The following is a 21,924-nucleotide window of genomic DNA, read 5'->3' as shown; positions in this document are numbered from 1 at the left end:
GCTGCCTCTGCCAGTGGTGATGGAGCCTGGGAATGCCCTCTGTGGATATTCTGTCTTTCATCTAATCTGGAGAGATAAAAGATCGATCAGTGTGATCAGAGAGAGTACCGATGATCAGAGAGTGGGGGCCGTGAGACAAATGTAGACACTTTTTACTGTCATCTGTTTTGTAATACAACAATTCTGTGTTTACTGTTTCTTGATGTACTGTATAATTTGTAATAAAAATGAATGATTTATCAAATCAAAAAATATATATTTTTCAAGGCATAGCGCACGTTTCATAGGATAATATTGTACACTGACATTATGTAAAGCATCTGACGTCCATGGGTGTTGGCTACAGATACGTACCTGTGAAATTGTGAATGAAATTAGTTCATGCATTTTATTATGATTAACCACTACTACTACTACCAAAGGTCTCTGTTGTCTAGTTTCCTACATTTAGCCTAGTTGATCTGCATATAATTATATATTTTTTTATGATGGACATAATGTAGTTATGAATGCACATTAGGTTACACTAGACTTGAGTCATTTTAATAAATTCAAACAAGGTGTTTTGTGGAAAACAAAGGTTGTAGAATATAAAAATGTTTCTGTATCCTTTTGCTGTTGAACATTGACCATCTGGAGTCAGGTTGTGCAGATCATAGGCTGACGTTATGAGCTCCACGCCTGTATTTCTAATCGGCATGCACAAGAAAATGGCGGTGGCAGAAGTTCAAGTTTGGATAAATTCTCTGAATTGTATAGTATTAGACTGTTGTACTTGTCTTTCTGGCACTAACACTCCCATTTCCCATTTCTTACTAGCACTGATTTAGCTGATATCTGGTTTATTGAGGAAATACCAGCAATAACTGTAATATGTGATTGCTGTATCTACCTTAGTTGACTATACTGACTGTAAGTAACTCTTGATAAGAGCATCTGCTAGCTAACAGACCAACATGTACAATGTAAATAAGAAACACCAAAATGACAAACAACAACAGAAAGGTAGAATGTCATCATACTTGCCCTTTATCTACATTTTCAAATGAGGTGAATGAGATATATTCATCGTTGGTGGCCATTGTGAATAAATATAATTGTATATTTGTTTAAATACAGTTGATATTTAATTTTCTCCCAGATAATACATAACTGTAGCAATACAGACCAAAACAAACACTTAGAAATGAAGAAAAAAACGCTTGAAAATATAAAGTGCATTTCAAACAATTCATCATAATCATGATTAGGATGTGCATAATCTGCCATCGTTAACATATAAAACAGATCTCTATATACCACGGAATTCCTCCATGCAAAGTTTTGAGTAAAATATGCCTGCAAAAAACCTCACATACAAATAAACAAGAGTTTATTATTCAAAATGTGTATGTATTTTCTCTTCACAGACCAGTTTTGACTAACGTATCTACTCCTGATGTGTCAATGATTATAATACGATAAAGACCACCTTAGCGATCAGGTTGATAACATGGGAAATATGACAAAATGTTATCTGGTTCCCTTTATATTTGAAGGTAGAACTAACAGTCACAGAATAACGCTAAAGAGCCACCCATCTCTGAACAGTTAGAGAATAACGAGAAGTGGAATGATTCATATAACAAGACGAATATATTGTAAACTACTGCAAACATTCCAGTTATCTACCAAAACAAGAGACAACTGTATATTCAGTAGGGGCCAAATTCAGACTTGAGATAAGTAGTTAACATGGATTTAAGTCAATAAAACCTGGATTTAAGTCCACATTTCTTGACTTAAGTCCAAGTTAAGTGTTCTTATCTCAAGTCTGAATAGGCCACGGCCCTAGGCCTCTTCATTACAACAGCATCCCTAAAATATATCTTGCTATATTAAGTACCTTGACCTGTCGTTACAACAATATATAGCGCTCAGATATGATGATAATAAACTCCATTATAGTATAAAATGAGATATTTATTTTGAATAAACTATGTTAAATTACATGGCATTATGATTATGATATGGAACAATGTTTCATATATATACAGTACCAATGAAAAGTTTGGACACACCTACTCATTCCAGGGCTTTTCTTTATTTTTACTATTTTCTACACTATAGAATAATAGTGGAGACATCAAAACTATGAAATAACACATATGGAATCATGTAGTAACCAAAAAAGTGTTCAACAAATCAAAATATTATTTTATATTTGAGATTCTTCAAAGTAGCCACCCTTTGCCTTGATGACAGCTTTGTACACTCTCGGCATTCTCTCTACCAGCTTCACCTGGAATTCTGGAGGCCAGGTCATCTGATGCAGCACTCCATCACTCTCCTTGGTCAAATAAGCCTTACACAGCCTGTAGGTGTGTTGGGTCATTGTCCTGTTGAAAAACAAATGATACTCCCACTAAGTGCAAACCAGATGGGATGGCGTATTGCTGAAGAATGCTGTGGTAGCCATGCTGGTTAAGTGTGCCTTGAATTCCAAATAAATCACAGACAGTATCACCAGCAAAGCATCCCCACACCATCACACCTCCTCCTCCATGCTTCACGGTGGGAACCACACATGCGGAGATCCTCCATTCACCTACTCTGGCGGTTGGAACCGAAAATCACAAATTTGGACTCATCAGACCAATGGACATATTTCCACGGGTCAAATGTCCACTGCTCGTGTTTCTTGGCCCAAGCAAGTCTCTTCTTCTTATTTGGGTATTTTGGTAGTGGTTTCTTTGCAGGAATTCGACCATGAAGGCCTGATTCACAGAGTCTCCTCTGAACAGTTGATGTTGAGATGCAATTTCTGAGGTGCAGTTAACTCTAATGAACTTATCCTCTGCAGCAGAGGTAACTCTGGGTCTTCCTTTCCTGTGGCGGACCTCATGAGAGCCAGTTTTATCATAGCGCTTGATGGTTTTTGCGACTGCACTTGAAGAAACTGTCAAAGTTCTTGACATTTTTAGGATTGACTGACCTTCATGTGTTAAAGTAATGATGGACTGTCATTTCTCTTTGCTTATTTGAGCTGTTCTTGCCATAATATGGACATGGTCTTTTACCAAATAGGGCTATTTTCTGTATATCACCAGTACCTTGTCACAACACAACTGATTGGCTCAAATGCATTAAGAAGGAAAGAAATTACACAAATTAATTTTTAACAAGGCACACCTGTTAATTCATATGCATTCCAGGTGACTACCTCATGATGCTGGCCAAGAGAACACCAAGAGAGTGCAAAGCTGTCATCAAGATAAAGGGTGGTTACTTTGAAGAATCTCAAATATAAAATATATTTTGATTTATTTAACACTATTTTGGTTACTACATGATTCCATATGTGTTATTTCATCATTTTGATGTCTTCACTATTATTCTACAATGTAGAAAATTGTAAAAATAAAGAAAAACCCTGGAATGGGTAGATGTGTCCAAACATTTGACTGGTACTGTATATATACACACACCATAAGGGGGCGGTATGGTGCAAGTTATAGGCTACAGTCAGAAAGTCACCTGAAAAGTAGCCAAGTAATGTAGTACATAAAAGCTTGCATATCGTCACAAAATATTCTACCAGACTAATTCCAACATCTGATATTCTTCATCCGCTAACAAACATTTGCCAATCATTCGCATACAGATTATGGGTGTTACATGTTTGATAGAGAAGATACATGAGAGAGCGAGAGAGAGAGAGAGAGAGAGAGAGAGAGAGAGAGAGAGATCATCATAATTTCACCATTGAAATAATGCACAGTGTATTATCTTAACACACATACAGTTGTAGTGCTCAACTTACAGTGAATCCTACTGTGGTGAGTGAAACATGGATAGTCATATTATTATTTCACAACACAGACTAGCCTGGTCCCAGATCTGTTTGTGATTTTGCCTACTCCATTGCCATTGTTTGGCATGACAATTCCATACAGAGTTGGCAAGAAACAGACTGGCACCCAGACTAAAAAATGACAGTTAAAATCTCAGATACCTGACACCAGAATTAGGAAGGAATCCAATATGAAAATAAGGTTAATAGAAAAAAAGATGGATAAAAGATAACAGCAACAGCAAGTGAACATTTGACATCAAATAATGAAAAACCTTAACCATCCATAAAGCCCTTAATATGCATTTTACATCTATTAAATATGCTACATCCATTTTCACCTTCTTTTTCTTCTTCGCCTTTTTGGTTCAAAACAAAACATGATTAGTGACAATTAGAACGTAGGAATAGTAGAGCCATAGAATAAATACTTCAGTATAACAATAAGTATTTTTCAAGTCTTTACAGATATTTACAGTAATCTCCTTACTGTAGCTGTGCAGTCAGGATCAAGTAACAGATCATTTTATTCACAACTAAATACAATTATTCTAGTTTATCAATGTTATTCAAGTTTGGATTCTGTTCATTTCTATATAGTTTCTGGCTTACTGAACCCATCCCTGAACTGACACACACACATTGGGGCACGCACACACTCACACGGCCCAAATCATCCACCACAGGGGTATGGGATTTAAATCCATGAATATCAACTCCGCTTACACCAGTGCGTGTGTGTGTGTGGGCTGCAGTACTAGTCCTGTTCTGCAGAGATAAGCGCTCTGAGCTTCAGAACTGTCAGAGGAGCTTTACTCTTCTTTACCAAGGCACCAAATGCACCCTATTCCCTATATAGTGCACTACCACAGGGGCTCTGATCAAAAGTAGTGCACTTTATAGGGAATATGATGCCATTTCGGACGCAATCTATGACACACAAATGTGCCAGAGCCTTCAAGATTCACCCAGAACTAACTCAAGGTTGTTTCATTTCATCCTTCACTTACAGACATTCATTGGCAGCATGCTATGCTAATCTGGCTATGCTAATCAACTGAGGACTTCAGTGGGTGTAGTGTTGGACCATCATTCTTTGTCATGGGCCTTACAGTAGTAACAGAAAACTACAGTAGTCATTGGTCCTGTGTGGCTCAGTCAAGGGCTGTGGGTTCAATTCCCACTGGGGTTACCCATCTGAAAAATGTATCCATGCATGACTGTAAGTCGCTTTGGATGAAAGTGTCTTTCTAAAATTAAAATCTAGTGGCCGCGTCATTGTCTTTTACAGTAGTCATTTTGTCATTTACTTTCCAAAGACAAATCTACAGTGGCCGATTGGATTTTGTGTTTTGTTGTTGTTGCTGTCAAGGTTGTAATGGTTTGATTGTGCCTCAGCATACTGTCTGCTTGTGATGATGTTTATTTTAGTGAATTATAGAAACAGAAGTGATTGGTCGTTTAGTCGAGATAGAAAAACCGAGTAAGTAACTGGATTTGGTGTTTCACAGTATTCAGCATGTTTTGATCAGTAAAGCACTTTTCACTCCTTTTTATTCTAGAAACACACAAACTGTACCACATGACATGCATTCATTTCACATACATACATACAGATCTGTTATAGATATCTAATAGTTCATAAAGTGGAGCGTTGACTTAATACATACTAACTGTATAATAGAAAATGGCCGTAAAAGCACCTTTACAATAGTTCTGCTCACTCATGGTTACAGATCAGTAAATACCATGTTGATATTCTCTTCTAGAACTGGAATGTTCCCTTAAGTGCTTGACATTGTGGAATTCTAGAACTTCTAGAACTCTGAAAAGGCATCTCATTTCTCAATGCCCTCCTCTCTAAACTCCCTTCAGATAGAAGGGTTACAATTTGGGGGGGTTGCTACCTGTGTTCGCCTTATCAGGCTGAGGAACAGAGTTAGCTGGACTTTGGGCCACTGTGGTGCCACCGCCAACCATCCGGACTCCGAGTCCAGACGAAGCCTCAGACTTTCCTGCCGAGGCACCTTGCTTCTCCTCACCCAGCTTGGGCATGTCTTTCAGCTCCTTCCCCTTGGGTCCCTCCTGGGACTGGGACACCATTGACCCCTTTATAGGCCCCAGGACCAATTTAGCAGCACTGGTCAGCTGGGTGACGAAGCTGGTCTTGTCGCCGGGGGAAACAGGCCTGGACCTGCCTGGACAGAAGGAGGGTGCGCAGAGCGAGGGGGTGACGCCTGTGGGGGAGGGGGAGGGGGATGGAGAGTGTTCTTCCACTACCTCCAGCCGACATTTATCCTCCCAGTCCAGGGTCCCTCGGTAGCAGTTGACAGGCCCCAGGCCCTGCCTCACCTTGCCCAGGGAGAGGGGTTGTCCGTGGGGTGGGACAGCCGGAGCCAGGGCCCTGGCTGGAGGTTTGGGGCTTTGGGGGCTTCTCAACCCCAGTTCTGAAGTTCTTGGAGAGCCATTGTTCTCGGCTCCATTCTTTCTCAGGCTCTCTCCTACTATTCCTGATGGTTTACTACTAGCCTTGAACATACCTGTAGACCCTAACGTTATTGATGATCCACCCATACCCATGCCTCTGTCTGGACTAGTGCCTCTCCCTAGAGGGCCCCCACAGGGCATGCTGGGCCTTGGAGGAGGATGAGGACACACCTTGTTGTCTCCATTTAGCTTTGGTTCCGTTCTGTACTCTCCGTAATTCTCCTGGGAGTCTTGGCTGAGAGGGCTTGTACTCACGGCCGTTCGGAGGCTCTGTAGCTTGATAGACATGTTTGTCTGACGCTGGCTCTTCTCTGCTCCTTCTGGATGGCCCCTAAAGATACCTGGTGACCCAGTGGGAGTAATGGGACTTGTAGTTTTGGGACTTGTAGCTTTGATGGACTCCAGATTTGGCGATTGGCTGGATTGGGCTCTGTAGGTGGGGCTACTCTGAGGGCTAAAGGTATGCTCACTGGTTGAGGGTTTTCTAGCTATTGATTGGTGATTATCTGTTGTGGCTCCTCCTCCTCGGTTAGGTGACCTCTCTGGGACGGTTGTTGTCCTGTTGCTATAAGCCATAATGATCTCTCCCACCCTCTCCCTCGATCTTTCTCTTTCCCTCTCTCTCTTCCTCTCTCTCTCTCTCTCCCTCTCCCTACCAGCCAGCAGTGTATCCCTACTCAGCGGCGACTCCTGCCTCCCTAACTTCCTCATCGGCTTGAGCACCCCCGTCTCGGGTGTCGTGGTAGTTGCCCCTGTAGATGAACCCTGGGAGCCCGGGGCGGAGGGCAGCAGTGGGGGGTTCGGAGGTGGTAGATTCTCCCCTTCCGTCTCCAACAAACTCTGGAGCCCCAGCTCGCAACAGTGGAACTGGTCCTTGCGGTACAAGTCAGAGTGCTGGACCTAGGATAGGATAAACTTTTATTTAGGGGGAAATTGTCTTAGACACATAGTGATGCTGTATACAGTAGGTCTACTAAAAAAGGCTCAAGTTCTTTTAATTCCCAATGTGTTGTTTTAACTGTATTTAAATGTCTTCCCCGTGTATACCTAAACTAATAAATGAGATGAAAAAACTAAATCAACACTATACTGTACATTACAAACTGGACACATTCATAATACACACATAGCACACATTACCTATGTGTCACACCTCTAATACACATCTCAGACCGCCACATTCACAATACCTCCAGGCTGTGTTTCCTCAGAGGCCCTCCCACCCCACCACTCGACGACTGGGAATGAGACAGCGGCGAGGTGAGCTTCTCTGCCGACTGGACCCTCTTGAGGAGTGGGGAACGGGGCGGCTCGGCAGACTTGGGCCTGGGGCGGACCACGGGTGGTGATGAGTGAAGCTTTGCCCCGGCAGGGAAGGTCTGGGTGGTGTTGGAGCTACCGATGGTGTGGCCCGGGAGTGGGGGAGGGGAGGACTGGGTGGGGGATGGTGTGTGGGCTAAGGGGGAGAGGGGGATGTTGCCGGCGGACTTGCAGCGGGCCGAGCGGTACTGGCGGTGGAGCTTGGGGGAGAGGCCGTGCAGGGAGCTGGGGCGCATGTGCTGGGAGGCGGCAGGGGAGTTGGGGGTGCTGGAGGCAGGAGAGCTGCTCTGAGAGGACACACCTGGGGGAGAGGAAAGAGAAAGACAAGAGAGAGGTTACAGTGAAGATAAAGAGAAAAAAGAGAGGAGTAGAGAAAGAGAAAGAGAGACAAGAAGAGAGAAGATAGATAGAAAAGAGAAAGGTGAGAGAGGAAGAGGGAAAAACAGATTCTTCAATTACAGAGTAATAATCAGTTCAGCCACAACTGGGATTACAAAGTTTGATTCAGCTTGCCTGGTGCAATGGAACCAAAACTGGTTCCCAAACCCTGTCCATCTGACACCCATCTGACAATCTCAAACACTCTATTTACTTCAAAGAAAACAAATACTATTTGGAACCCTGAGGGGTATAATACAAAGCGGGATCAATGAGTTAGCCAGCTAACTTCCATAAACAACCAGAAAGAACTATTGATTTTCTAGTTCATTAAAAAAGCTAAACTTAGATATATGTTTTTGGTTGTTGAGTCAACTAAACCATGCACATTCTACGCTTATCTTTCAAATAAATGTATTTCAGAATAGTTAGGCAAGTTAGCTGGCTAACTCATTGATGCTGCTTTGTAGTATACCCCTCAGGTCTGTTACTCACCCAGGTAGGAGGACTCAGGTGTGGACCTGTATCCCTGCTGTGTAGGGGAGCGGGCTGACAGGTTGTGGGAGGGAGAACCTGGTAGACTGTCACTGGACGACAGAGAGCGGTTCAGAGAGGACAGGCTGCGGCTGGTGTGGAGCAGGTTAGACTGTTTAGTGATCTTCCTGAACAGGGAGCTATGCTTCTTACTGTAGGGAGGAGAGAGGGAGGAGGGGGACAGAGGGATAGGGGATGGAGTATGAGAGGGTAGTAGAGAATTGTTTTCATAAAAATAAAAAAACGTTTCGCAATGTATAACATGGAGAGATACTGAAACGTATTAGCAGACTGCTAAATAAATACATGTAACTGTTATTCTACTGTAAATGAGAGTGCCATACTACAGTACCTCTCTTGTCCCTCTTTGCCGATGGGCCTCTTATAGCGTCGGGCCATCTTGCACTTGTAGTTGGACTTGCGTGCCGGACCCACCTTGATGGAGGTGTTTTCAAACGGTGTGGTGGTCACTGTCACCTTGTTGCCACTCTGCAGGGGCACACAGAATGATGATGAGCCATGTCTATGTGACTGACTGGGGTTTGATGACAGGTTTTCTGCATGCCACAAGTCTAGGTTAGCGTGCTGAGCTAAAGCCTGGGCACTAGCTCAGGGAGCTAACGCTAGTATGCAGGCAAGTTACTCATCACATGAGCATGGTCACAGAACAACTTCCTTCACATCTACATTGACGAATAACACCCTTACTCATAGCTTAAGAGACCAACACAGTGCATGGATGTTACGCAAACCTACGAATATCAACAAAGTCTATTGTAGAACCCAGTCTCTTCTTCCATCATACCTTTAGAATGAGTTCCACCACTTCCGTGTGGACCAATCCGTGGACAGACTCCCCATTCACATGGGTGATGAGGTCACCAGCACACAGTCCTGCTTCCTGGGCGGGGCCTCCATCCTCCACGTGCTGCCATTGGACGAGGATACATTGTCAATCAATAAATAGGATAGTGTACCCCTTTCAAGTTAATTAATTAATTAATCAATCCACCCCTCCCCCTTCTCCTCCCCCTCTCCTCACCCAGATGATGTGATGGACACTGTAAACATCCGTATCTCCCATGTAGACCCGTATCGCCCTGAGGGTAAATCCGTACTTCTTCCCTGAGCGGTGGATGGTGATGGGAGAGCGCAGCACGCTGACGGCGGGGGCCGGACAGTAGTCACGGCTGGGTGACGAGTCCCGGGAGGAGGGGTTGGAGGACAGGGAGCGGGGGGACATGGGGCTGGCCAAGGGGGAGCTGTGACTGTGGACGTACTGGTCTACTGTGGTGGGGGGGAGAATGTTAGGGAGAGGAGTAATGGGAAAGGGGAAAATGAAGGGATGACAAATTGTGAGAGAATGGAATAGTGATTGTGGGTAAGAAAAAGAGTAAGAAAGATTTTAGACATAGAGATACACATATTACAGTGTACTATTTCATCATGTGGTTTGAAGCATGCTGTGTAAACTCAGCATTAGAGTAACATCCCAGCTCACAGCACCCTATAGTGGCAGGAGGCCATAGTGATTAATTGACTTCCTGATTAAATGTATTTGATTATTAAAATATAAAGCTATTCAAGCCAGAGACAACACATAAAAATTCAACATAGTTACCTGCAGGTATGATGACAGACAGGGCTGTGGCCGAGGCTGACTTGATAACCTTGTTGCCAGGCCGTGAGTTCCTCTTCTCCCCTGTGTCTCCTGACATCTGCTGGTGTCTCGCCCTGCGGAGGACCAGGTCATTCGTGGCCCGGGGGCCCAGGGGGTCATACACAGGCCCTGCCCCCAGCTCCCTATAGGCTGATGTAGGTCCAGGAGTAGTGGAGGGGGTGGGCGTGGCTCCCAGAGTCTCGCCTGGCCTTGGTGATTTCTCTGTTGGCGGAAAAACATATTACTCTCCAGTCTCAAGTACATTGTTGGAGTTTAGCTGGCGTCCTCTCTTGGCTTTCTTACACTCTACACATGATCACTTTCTACTGACTTTTCAATTTTCACCTCACCTGATAAAATCACCAGTTTGTCAGGTGACAATACAAGTGAAACAAACCTCCACCACCCCGTAATCTCTCTCTCTCTCTCTCCCTCTCTCTCTCTCTCCCTCACCTTCTACATGTTCCTCCTTTGGGTCGGGGGTGGTGCTAGGGGTGGAGGGGGGTGTGGAGGGGACGGAGGCCACCTCCAGTGAAGTCCCCCTAGCCTTGACAGGGGGCTGGCGTGTCAGGGGGTCTGGGTTGTCCTCCTGCTGTGAGGCAAAGCGATGCGTATCCATGAGAGCAGAGAAACGGCGCCGGGCCCCGAGTGGAGGGCTGGAGTCACCGTCCATGTAGAGGGACTCAGAACCGGACAGACGCTTCCTTTGAGGGGGCAGGAGAAGAGGAGAGGCTATTATTCCCAATGCTAAGGAACTTTTATTTTGAAAACTTGTTTAAACTGATGTTGAATCAATGTGTTGTGAATGTTGGTATAAAGGTGTCATGACTTGTGTACATTTCATGAATGCCTATGTATACCCCCTTAAAGTTAGTGTTAACATCTCTCCGTTTGGATGATTTAATGGCTGCTACCACCGTCTTAGGTTCTGACACTTCTCCAATACAGGAGCTCAGCGTGAGAGTTCACACAATCACACTCACTAGAGTCAATTATAGACCGTGGATCTCACTTCTATAAACCAACCTGTGTATGAAACTCAGACATGAACCCCCCCCCCCCCTCAACCCACCACACTCACATCTCAGGTGATCCGGTCCTCCAGCTCTTGTCCCTGATAGGGAAGCTTCCCAGACTCTCTCTCTTCCCCTTGTTGTCCTCCCGGGAGCCCTTGTGTTCCCGTCGAGTAACTGAGGGGGCCTTCTGCTCCAACTGGGACAGGTGCTCCATGCTGCTGTACACCTGCAGAGGGTCCATGGAGAGAAAATCCAAATCTGAGCCACACTGCTGATTCTAGGTCAGCACTCCTACTCTGAAACACTTTATGAATACATGGCCTGAACATAAAGGAAGCAAGTTGGTTAAAACACTCATCATCACTACCCTTAGCCTTAAGCCAAACATAGAACATGATAGTCAGTTACATACTGTAGATAGAAAGATCGCGGAGCTAATTAACTTACAACTGCATTTAAATAAGGATAGGATAGAGTCAACTACTTTACATGTAATACAAAGTAGGTGGGTGCTTCAGCTAATACGTACAACAACACGCACACAGACACAGACACAGACACAGACACACACACACACACACACACACACACACACACACACACACACACACACACACACACACACACACACACACACACACACACACACACACACACACACACACACACACACACTCACGGCAAGGTCTCGTAAATGAGCTGTGAGTATGCTGGTGTGTGTGGGAGACCAGCTTAACAACAAGAACAGTGCTTTAAAACAAGGCTAAAGAGTATTCAGCACCATGGTAACTGAAGCAGTGGCCATAACATGAGCTGTACTGTGATATGTACATTGGCTTCTATATCTAAACTACTGTAATAAATCCAATCACATTTTACTACAGTTGTAGACTAACAGGGAAATGCTTACTTACGGGTCTTTTGTACAGTATGTAGTAATGTGTGTGTGTGTGTGTGTGTGTGAGTGAGTGTATGTGTGTGGTGGGGTGTCAGTTTAAGTCAGTGGAGGCTCCTCAGAGGAGGGGGAGGACCATCCTCCTCAGTGAATTTCTGAAGAAAAAAAATTGTGACATATCTAAAAAGTTAAACTAAATATAAAAATTTTGACTAAATATATATTTACATCACCAAATAATTGATTAAAACACACTGTTCTGCAATAAAGTTCTACAGTAGCCTCAACAGCACTCTTAGGATAGCACTATGGTGTAACCGGAGGACAGCTAGTTTCCGTCCTCCTCTGGGTACATTGACTTGAATAAAAAACCTAGAAAGCTCATGGTTCTCACCCCCTTCCATAGACTTACACAGTAAATATGACAACTTACTGAGGATATCCTACAACCTATCAGAGCTCTTGCAGCATGAACTGACATGGTGTGCACCAAATCAAAGGATCAGAGAATGAATCTAGTACTGAAAGCAGAAGCTACAGCTACCTAGCACTTCGGTGCATAAAATGTGGTGATTAGTTGACTCAAAGAGAGAGAAAGACAATAGTTGAACAGCAATGATAGTTTAACCTACTCAAACACCTGGCTCAAACAGAAAGGGATGCTATGTTAGCTAGCTGGCTATGGCTAGCCAACACTGGAACTCTTCCAAGTCAAGGTAAGCTTTTTGTTTTATGAAGTTATTGCCACCAGGGCCCACCGGTGTAACTGCTAACTGCTTGCTGACCATACGCTGTGCTGCATGATTGTAGTAGGTTTATATTAACGCGTTAGTTCTAGTAGCTATGTTGACCATGATGTTAGCTAATATGGTGACAATGATGAAGGCTGTGTGTAGCAGTTAGCGGTTATGATATTAAGGTTTGGCTTGGAAAGGTTTTTTCACCTGATCACAGACAGCTTATGTGTTATGCACTTTGTCCACAAGCGAAGGGAAAAGGTGAGAGGAGGAGAGCGAGTAGATGCGAGAAGGAATTAACAAGCAAAGTGATCATACTCTTTGTATGTGGCTGCTATGAAAGTGAACTGTATTTGCGTGTGATCAGGGGTGTATTCATTCTACCAATTCTGTTGAAAAACCTTTCTAAAACAGAACGAAATGTAATAAACATACCTTTATTTGACCAATAGAAACTCTTGTTTGCAACTGATGGACTAATGATTACACTCTAAATAAGCTAGATGCAGGCAAGAGTGAGCAAGGCGGTATTGAATGTGTAACTGTCTGTCAACTTGATTACTCACATTTGTCTCTCGACCTGTGTACCTACGTTGTAAACTTTCATTCATAGGCTAGGTTGTAGCAACCTCATGATGGTTATAGAGAAAATGTGAGTATCACGTAGTAGCCTAAACCTATCGATGATACATTGAGCTGGTTGAATGGAATATGAATGACAGTCATCCAATATGCTGTAATAGAAATAAGGCCATGCCTCATCTTAAATGGCACTGACCGCCACTGGTGTAAATATCTGTGAGTCTGTGTGTAGAGTCCAGTGTGTGGGCATAGAGTCAGTGCAAGAGATGGTTAATGCAGGTAGTCCGGGTAGCCATTTGATGAGCTATTTAGCAGACTTGTTTAGCAGTCTTATGGCTTGGGGGTAGAAGCTGTTCAGGGTCTTGTTGGTTCCTGACTTGGCGCCTCGGTACCGCTTGTGCGGTAGCAGTGAGAACAGTCTATGACCATCTATGACTGGCTGGAGTCTTTGACAATTTTTTGGGCCTTCCTCTAACACCACCTATATAGAGGTCCTGGATGGCAGGGAGCACTGGGTCATACTCACCACCCTCTGTAGCCTTGCAGTTGCCGTACCAAGTGGTGATGCAGCCACCTGCATCACCACTTGTGCTCTCTCTGTGTGTGTGTGTGTGTGTGTGTGTGTGTGTGTGTGTGTGTGTGTGTGTGTGTGTGTGTGTGTGTGTGTGTGTGTACATGCGTCCGTGTGTATGCTTTGAAACCAGCAGGCAGTGTTCTAGACCCTAATCAGGTCTCTCCATCAATGTACGGCTACTGTAATAGAGCCCTTAGCCCTCTCCATTTATACAAGAGACCCTTCACACCCACCCACACACACACACACACACACACACACACACACACACACACACACACACACACACACACACACACACACACACACACACACACACACACACACACATGCAAACAGCCCTACTCATTCCCACAAGAGACCCTTCATTAGTCCCCACCCATACAGGCAGCAGAGAGAAAGATAATATAGAAGGAAAGATGGCGTAACGACAGAATGACAGGATAATAGGGATTCAAACTATGAGGTGGACAAACAGAGGGATGAAGAGAGAGGACAACAAGTGAGGGAGAGAGAGAGAGAGATAGAGCCAGAGCCAGGATGAAAAATGAGATGGGATAGCTAGAAGACACCGTTAAGTAAGGGGAGATGAAGAGAGAAAATGACCTTGCTGATGCGAGGGCAGCCAGAGGAGTGTGTGTGGCACGTGTGTGTGTGCAGGGTTGGGTAGGTTCCTATTTAAATGTAATCCACTACAGTTACTAGTTACCTAGAGTGGAAGGTAGCCTAACCGTTAGAGCGTTTGGCCGGTAACTGAAAGATCACTGGTTCGAAGAGCCGACAAGGTGAGACATTGGTTGTTAGCCCTTGAACTTAACTTTAATTTGCTCCAGTGGAGCCGTACTACTATGGCTGACCCTGTAAAACAATACATTTCACTGCACCTATCTGGTGTATGTGACAATATTAAAAAGTATGTTTACCTGTCCAAATTGGAATCTGTAACGTAACTTTTGGATTGCACAAACTCAGTAACATAATCTTTCAGTTACCTTCCCCTTAAGAGACATTAGAAGAAGACAAAAATGATCCATCAAACACATTTGGTGTGTCATCATAGTGGTCTCTGACTTGTGGTCAGACTCTCTCAGGTGGAACAAAGTTAAACTTGTGCCTTTTGTCAATGCTGAATTGAATGTCATTGAGAAAACAGAAAGATGTCATAATGGATATTTTTTTCCAGCAAACATCCTTTCTGAATTTAAAAGTAATCCAAGAAGTAATCATCTAGTTTGTCAAAAGTATCTTTAATCTGTTAGTGTTTTGTAATGTAATCAGTTACTCCCCAACCATGTGTGTGTGTGTGTGTGTGTGTGTGTGTGTGTGTGTGTGTGTGTGTGTGTGTGTGTGTGTGTGTGTGTGTGTGTGTGTGTGTGTGTGTGTGTGTGTGTACCTTGCTGAAGCGAGGGGAGCAGGAGGAGAACTGTCTGATCTCAACAGGCTCATCATCATCGTTGGTGTCATCCTCATCGTACGCATTGATGTGGTGATAACGATCTGAACGGGCTGAGGGAGGACAGGAGAAGAGAGAGAAAAACAGAGAGAGACAGAGAGAGAGATGGCGAGAAAGAGAGATTGAGAGAAAAAGATGAAGAGAAACAGAGTGCGAGAGAGAGAGAGAGAGCGAGAGAGAGAGAGAGAGAGATGTAACATCTTAGTTTTCATAAATAATTTAACGGCCCTAGCCTTGCCGTTCTCTCTCCTCTGCTTACACTTTTCAAAGTCGCTGCAAAACGCTGCAACACTTTGGGAGAACCACTCTCTGGCTTGGCTGAGTTTTACCATGAGATAACCCCTATCAAAGACTCACTGGCTTTACACACGGAGCCCAATTCTGATATTTTTCCAATGATATGTATTTTGATCAATCAGATACGTTTTTGGGCCAATTGGGCAAAATATCAGAATTGGGCTGCCTGTGTAAATGCAGCCAGTGTGCTTTATTGGCATTAAATACACAGGTAACGGCACTCACTGTCGAAGTAGCTGGTGTCCTCTTCTGACTCCAGGTGAGGTATGAACTCTGCCTTCTGTCTCAGTAGACTGTTCCAGTCCAGGTCAGAGAAGAACGAGTGCTGCTTCACCTCAAAAGCTCCCCCTGGGGGCACGGAGGAATAATACCAACAACAAGATCAGCTCTGAGAATGTAGGCCTCGGAAGAGCATATGGCTCTGGGCCATGGTAGTTGGAGTAATACATAAACAAAGGTTAAAATGTGAATAATTATGGCATGATTTATTAGACACTGTCAGCAGGAATATTTTCTGACTCATATCAGAGAGCTAGGGAGAGCAGCCTGCTGCGTGCCAGACTGTTGTTACTCTAATTTTCAAAAAAATCTACCCCCCTTTTCGATCTTGTCTCATCGCTGCAACTCCCCAATGGACTCAGGAGAGGTGAAGGTGGAGTCATGTGTCCTCTGAAACATGACCCGCCTAACCGCGCTCCTAAACACCCGCCAGCTTAACCCGGAAGCCAGCTGCACCAATGTGTCGGAGGAAACACTGTTCAACTGGCGACCAGGGTCAGCCTGCAGGCACCCGGCCCGCCACAAGGAGGTGCTACAGCACGATGAGCCAAGTAAAGCACCCCCAGCCAAACCCTCTCCTAACCTGGACGACGCTGGGCCAATTGTGTGCCGTCCTATGGGACTCCAGGCCACGGCCAGTTGTGGCACAGCCTGGGAATGAACCCGGGTCTGTAGTAAAATCTGTGTTCAACAATGCATTGCCTTGACAAACAAGGTTGTGTTTGGTAAGATTATGACAGTAGACTACAGCAGAAACAGGAGGAACATTCTTAAATTCTAGCACATTGGTTCCGAAACTAGGTGTCGGGAGGGACCAAGTTGAAATTAGGTCCCCTGAGAAAATCTTTTAGTGTCAACTAAGGGCCTTTTGTCGTGTGCAGAACAAGTTTGACAAGCCCTGTTGTATTACCTGTACCCAGCCTCATCAGTGGATTGGTCTGTAGCAGGGTTGATATCAGTCCCTGGGCATCAGCAGGCAGGACCTCATCTCCATCAGGCCACACTATGTCATCTGAGAGAGACAACAGAGCCAGTTACAGAGAGAATGAACAGCAAGGATTTGGAACCGGACCAACATTGAATCAGGTACAAGTTAGTACACAGACAGAGGCCTTAGAGTCAACAGTCACCTACAGCAGTGGTTTTTAAACCTCTCCTCGGGGACCCCCAGCCATTCATTTCATCTATTCCAGAGCTAGCACACGATTCAACTTGTGAATTGTCTGGGGGGTCCCCGAGGAGAGCTTTGAAAACCCCTGACATACAGCACAGAACAAGAGGCACTGAGGGGGATTCAAAAAGACAACAGGTGCAGACACAGAGGAAAGGCCAGCCCTCATGTCTCAATCACCTGTGATGACCTGTCCAAAGAGCTCCTCAGGCGTGTCTCCAAAGAAGGGCACACAGCCCACCAAGAACTCATAGAGGATGATGCCCATGGCCCACCAGTCCACTGGCTTCCCGTAGCCCTGTCTCAGGATCACCTCCGGGGCTATGTACTCTGGGGTGCCACACACCTGGGACAGGGAGAGAGAACCCCCAATCACAAGTCTCGATCACGCTCATTGCCTCTATTTTCCTCTCATCTACATGTACCGGGTGCAATGGAGTAGTCCCAAAAGTACACAACCTGCCCATCTGCCACTCCAGGCAGGCTCAATAAAAATGAAAGACAACAACAAATACTATTTCAACCCAGGTCTGGCCTGCGTAGCTATCTGCAAGCCCAAGAGCTTGAATATTCTTCCATCTGTCTCTGACAGAAGTACTGTACAGTAATCACGAATCAAGGACCCAGGTTGTATAATGCTGATAATCAGAATTATAATTGGTACTGTTGCTGTACACTGTTGAGGCAGCAGGGGCCTAGTTCATTACAGCTGAGTGAATAACCAATGCCCTCTAATCAAGAGTCTGCACAGACCACAACGTGAAAGGATCTTCATGTATTTCATGTGCAGATGATGTGTGTTCATTAGAACCCATTAAAAAGCATGAGCTGGCGCACACTCCAAACAGTTGGTAGAGCTGCTGACTAACAGAGAGTAACTGTAGGCTGAAACAATGGAATAAAGAGATTTGCACACTCTACATACAAGGTCCCAGTAATGTATTGGGTAAACCACCAACGTTTCAGCATCACTGTGCCTTCTTCAGGGTAATGTCATGAACTGCAATTAGTGCAACCAATGACAATAGTGAGGGGTGTGTCATAGTTACAAGGGTGATAAGAATGAAACATTTTTTACTGTTAAAAGACAATAGTTTACATCATGTTGAATATATTAGGCTATTGTTACCATTTTGCAACCTAATTAGATATTGTGCATAGTAATAGCATCAACATACATTATTATTTTATTTAATACACATATTTAATTGTTTCCATTTCATTTAATCTTTGTTACATGTTGTTACATGTCATCTTTTGGTTCAAAAGTAATGCACAATAAGCATCATGAACAACGGCAACATCTTGGGTGCACGCTGATACGCTGTAGAGCACAGGAGGTTGGCGGCACCTTAATTGGGGAGGACGGGCTCGTGGTAATGACTGGAACAGAATAGGTGGAATGGTATCATATACATCAAATGTCCATGCTAAAGCAGGTTATATCCATCTAGAGTCCTCTTTCTACCTCTATGTGAAACAACACAGCATTCAGTCTGGTTTAACCAGGCTAGATGCCCTACCACTGTAGAAGACACTGTATTGCTGTTGGCCTAACAGCATCATTCATTAATATGGGGAGTTAAATTCAAAACCTGCGTAAACAATAAACTGTAATTGCAAAATAAAAAGGGACCAGAATATAATTTATTTAGAGAAATTATGATGATTCAGTCTGTATGGTAAACATTATTAGTGACTGTGTGTATTCCTCTTGTATGGCAAATTATGCATTTTTGCAAGGTTATTTTGAGATTCTCAATCCGTTGATGCGTGAGGCAAGTCAAGGGATCCTGAATTCAACTCACTCACGCAACTGTCATGACTGTAGGCTATCTACAGAGTTTCTAACATACTGTATGTGATTGGCTCTTCATTGAGAAGTTGGCTGTATACTACCTCTCACAATATGATTCATTGTTTGTTTGATTGGCTGAGTGACTGACTGATCATGACTGACTGACTGACTAACTGACTGATTGATTGACTGACCAATCAATCGATCTACCTGTTTGTCCAGGAACTCGCGTGCGTCCTTCTCGATGTGTCCCTCGTACAGGTTGGTGGTGAGGCTCATCAGACCCATCTTAGACAGGCCAAAGTCAGTCAGCTTGATGTGGCCCATAGAGGTGATCAGAAGACTGGTGGAAACAGGAACAACACGTGGGCTGTTAGACATCAACTGCACAGCAAACCCCAGGAACAGCCATTATTCCATTCCAGCCATTACAATGAGTCCGTCCTCCTATAGCTCCTCCCACCAGCCTCCACTGGTATGTATGACCAATAGGAGCCTGTAGACAGTATTCCTAGAACCTTTCACAGTGCACACATTTTGGCTTAATATTGTTAGAGGATGTCCCAAATTTTCCTAAGAAATTACATTTATGGTGAATATTGTATAGTGTGAAAGCAACTTAAGACCTCCAATCCACCAGGGGAGTGTCAGGGTGGCAGTGCAGCCCACTCACTTGTCAGGCTTGAGGTCTCGGTGCACGATGCCATAGTTGTGTAGGTACTCCAGTGCCAGCACGGTCTCTGCAAAGTACATTTTGGTGAGTTCCACAGGCAGCGCCCCGATGTTCTTCAGCAGAGTGGCACAGTCTCCCCCTATAGGAACACAACATGGTTGGTTAGACACCGTCTCCCCCTATAGGAACACAACATGGTTGGTTAGACACCGTCTCCCCCTATAGGAACACAACATGATTGGTTAGACACCGTCTCCCCCTATAGGAACACAACATGGTTGGTTAGACACCGTCTCCCCCTATAGGAACACAACATGGTTGGTTAGACACCGTCTCCCCCTATAGGAACACAACATGGTTGGTTAGACACCGTCTCCCCCTATAGGAACACAACATGGTTGGTTAGACACCGTCTCCCCCTATAGGAACACAACATGGTTGGTTAGACACCGTCTCCCCCTATAGGAACACAACATGGTTGGTTAGACACCGTCTCCCCTATAGGAACACAACATGATTGGTTAGACACCGTCTCCCCCTATAGGAACACAACATGGTTGGTTAGACACCGTCTCCCCCTATAGGAACACAACATGGTTGGTTAGACACCGTCTCCCCCTATAGGAACACAACATGATTGGTTAGACACCGTCTCCCCCTATAGGAACACAACATGGTTGGTTAGACACCGTCTCCCCCTATAGGAACACAACATGGTTGGTTAGACACCGTCTCCCCCTATAGGAACACAACATGGTTGGTTAGACACAGTCTCCCCCTATAGGAACACAACATGGTTGGTTAGACACCGTCTCCCCCTATAGGAACACAACATGGTTGGTTAGACATCGTCTCCCCCTATAGGAACACAACATGATTGGTTAGACACCGTCTCCCCCTATAGGAACACAACATGGTTGGTTAGACACCGTCTCCCCCTATAGGAACACAACATGATTGATTAGACACCGTCTCCCCCTATAGGAACACAACATGGTTGGTTAGACACCGTCTCCCCCTATAGGAACACAACATGATTGGTTAGACACCGTCTCCCCCTATAGGAACACAACATGATTGGTTAGACATGGGTTATGCCTCGGTTCTCTACCCTGCTCCTAAAGAATGGACTTGTACACACTTTCTGTCATGGATTCAAACAATGGTGGAGACTTCATTGACCTACAGACAAAGCTTATACCACAACAACGCTTTTCAATTTACGACGGGCAATGTGCAAGTGCACACTTCTGTACCCTTTGGGAAGAGAATGGGGCACAGCCTGAGAGTCAGTCTGAAGGGGTTAAAGCCTATCTGTGGTCGTTTGTCTTGGGTTGTTTCTCCCCTCCTCCTTTGGCCTGGTAAACCTATGTTTGGCAGAGTCCTGTCTGACTCACACACTACTCTTCATGTCTGGCTGTGTCTGTAGGCTGACTCTGAAAACTAACAATCAGGTGAAAAGCAATCTGCTTTCTGCTATATAGTTGGGTTGAGTATGTTGAGTTGCCCTCGAGCACCTAACACGCATTAAGGAAGATGGTTTGGCTAGGGCTGCTGTGGTAAGTGACCCCGTTTTACTTTCTACAACTGAATTGACTATGGTAAAATAACAACTTGACAGTTATTTGAATCTCTGGCCCTCGGTCAATCCCCTATGTAGATAGGATAGATGTTTTTAAGTTTCCACCATTGGTGTTGGTTAGACACAGTCCCAACCAAAAGCCATGGATTACAGGTAACATACGCACTGAGCTAAAGGGTAGAGCTGTCATATTCAAGGTGCGGGACTCTAACCCGGAAGCTTATAAGAAATCCTGCTATGCCCCCCGACAAACCATCAAACAGGCAAAGCGCCAATATAGGGCAAAGATTGAATCGTACTTTACCGGCTCCGACGCTTGTCTTATGTGGCAGGGCTTGCAAACTATTACAGACTAGAAAGGGAAGCACAGCCGCGAGTGCCCAGTGACACGAGCCTACCAGAGGAGCTAAATCACTCTATGCTCGCTTCGAGGCAAGCAACACTGAAGCATGCATGAGAGCATCAGCTGTTCCGGACGACTGTGTGATCACGCTCTCCGTAGCCGACGTGAGTAAGACCTTTAAACAGGTCAACATTCACAAGGTCGCGGGGCCAGACGGATTACCAGGACGTGTGCTCCTGGCATGTGCTGACCAACTGGCAGGTGTCTTCACTGACATTTTCAACATGTCCCTAATTGAGTCTGTAATACCAAC

General features: G+C 44.6%; 1 protein-coding gene across 3 annotated transcripts in view; it reads right to left on the bottom strand.

Annotated features, from left to right (window-relative positions):
• Nucleotides 1-3,681: 3,681 nt before the first annotated feature.
• Nucleotides 3,682-21,924, bottom strand: part of LOC106564511 (microtubule-associated serine/threonine-protein kinase 1) — an 89,230-nt gene continuing 70,987 nt past the window's right edge. For all 3 annotated transcript variants that reach the window (XM_045691045.1, XM_045691046.1, XM_045691047.1), the window contains 15 exons: nucleotides 19,687-19,825; nucleotides 19,224-19,356; nucleotides 17,396-17,561; nucleotides 16,955-17,056; nucleotides 15,991-16,113; nucleotides 15,409-15,521; nucleotides 11,293-11,453; nucleotides 10,665-10,915; nucleotides 10,173-10,433; nucleotides 9,594-9,838; nucleotides 9,357-9,479; nucleotides 8,904-9,040; nucleotides 8,513-8,703; nucleotides 7,510-7,940; nucleotides 3,682-7,219 (listed from right to left, as the gene is read on the bottom strand). In XM_045691045.1, the coding sequence (XP_045547001.1) occupies nucleotides 5,717-7,219; nucleotides 7,510-7,940; nucleotides 8,513-8,703; nucleotides 8,904-9,040; nucleotides 9,357-9,479; nucleotides 9,594-9,838; nucleotides 10,173-10,433; nucleotides 10,665-10,915; nucleotides 11,293-11,453; nucleotides 15,409-15,521; nucleotides 15,991-16,113; nucleotides 16,955-17,056; nucleotides 17,396-17,561; nucleotides 19,224-19,356; nucleotides 19,687-19,825 (4,079 nt within the window). In that variant the 3' untranslated portion in view covers nucleotides 3,682-5,716. The remainder of the gene's footprint in view (nucleotides 7,220-7,509; nucleotides 7,941-8,512; nucleotides 8,704-8,903; nucleotides 9,041-9,356; nucleotides 9,480-9,593; nucleotides 9,839-10,172; nucleotides 10,434-10,664; nucleotides 10,916-11,292; nucleotides 11,454-15,408; nucleotides 15,522-15,990; nucleotides 16,114-16,954; nucleotides 17,057-17,395; nucleotides 17,562-19,223; nucleotides 19,357-19,686; nucleotides 19,826-21,924) is intronic.

Source organism: Salmo salar, chromosome ssa12, assembly GCF_905237065.1.
Source record: "Salmo salar chromosome ssa12, Ssal_v3.1, whole genome shotgun sequence".
NCBI lineage: Eukaryota > Metazoa > Chordata > Actinopteri > Salmoniformes > Salmonidae > Salmo > Salmo salar.
The sequence above is the reverse complement of the archived record's forward strand: the minus strand, read 5'-3'. Positions and strand labels throughout refer to the sequence as shown.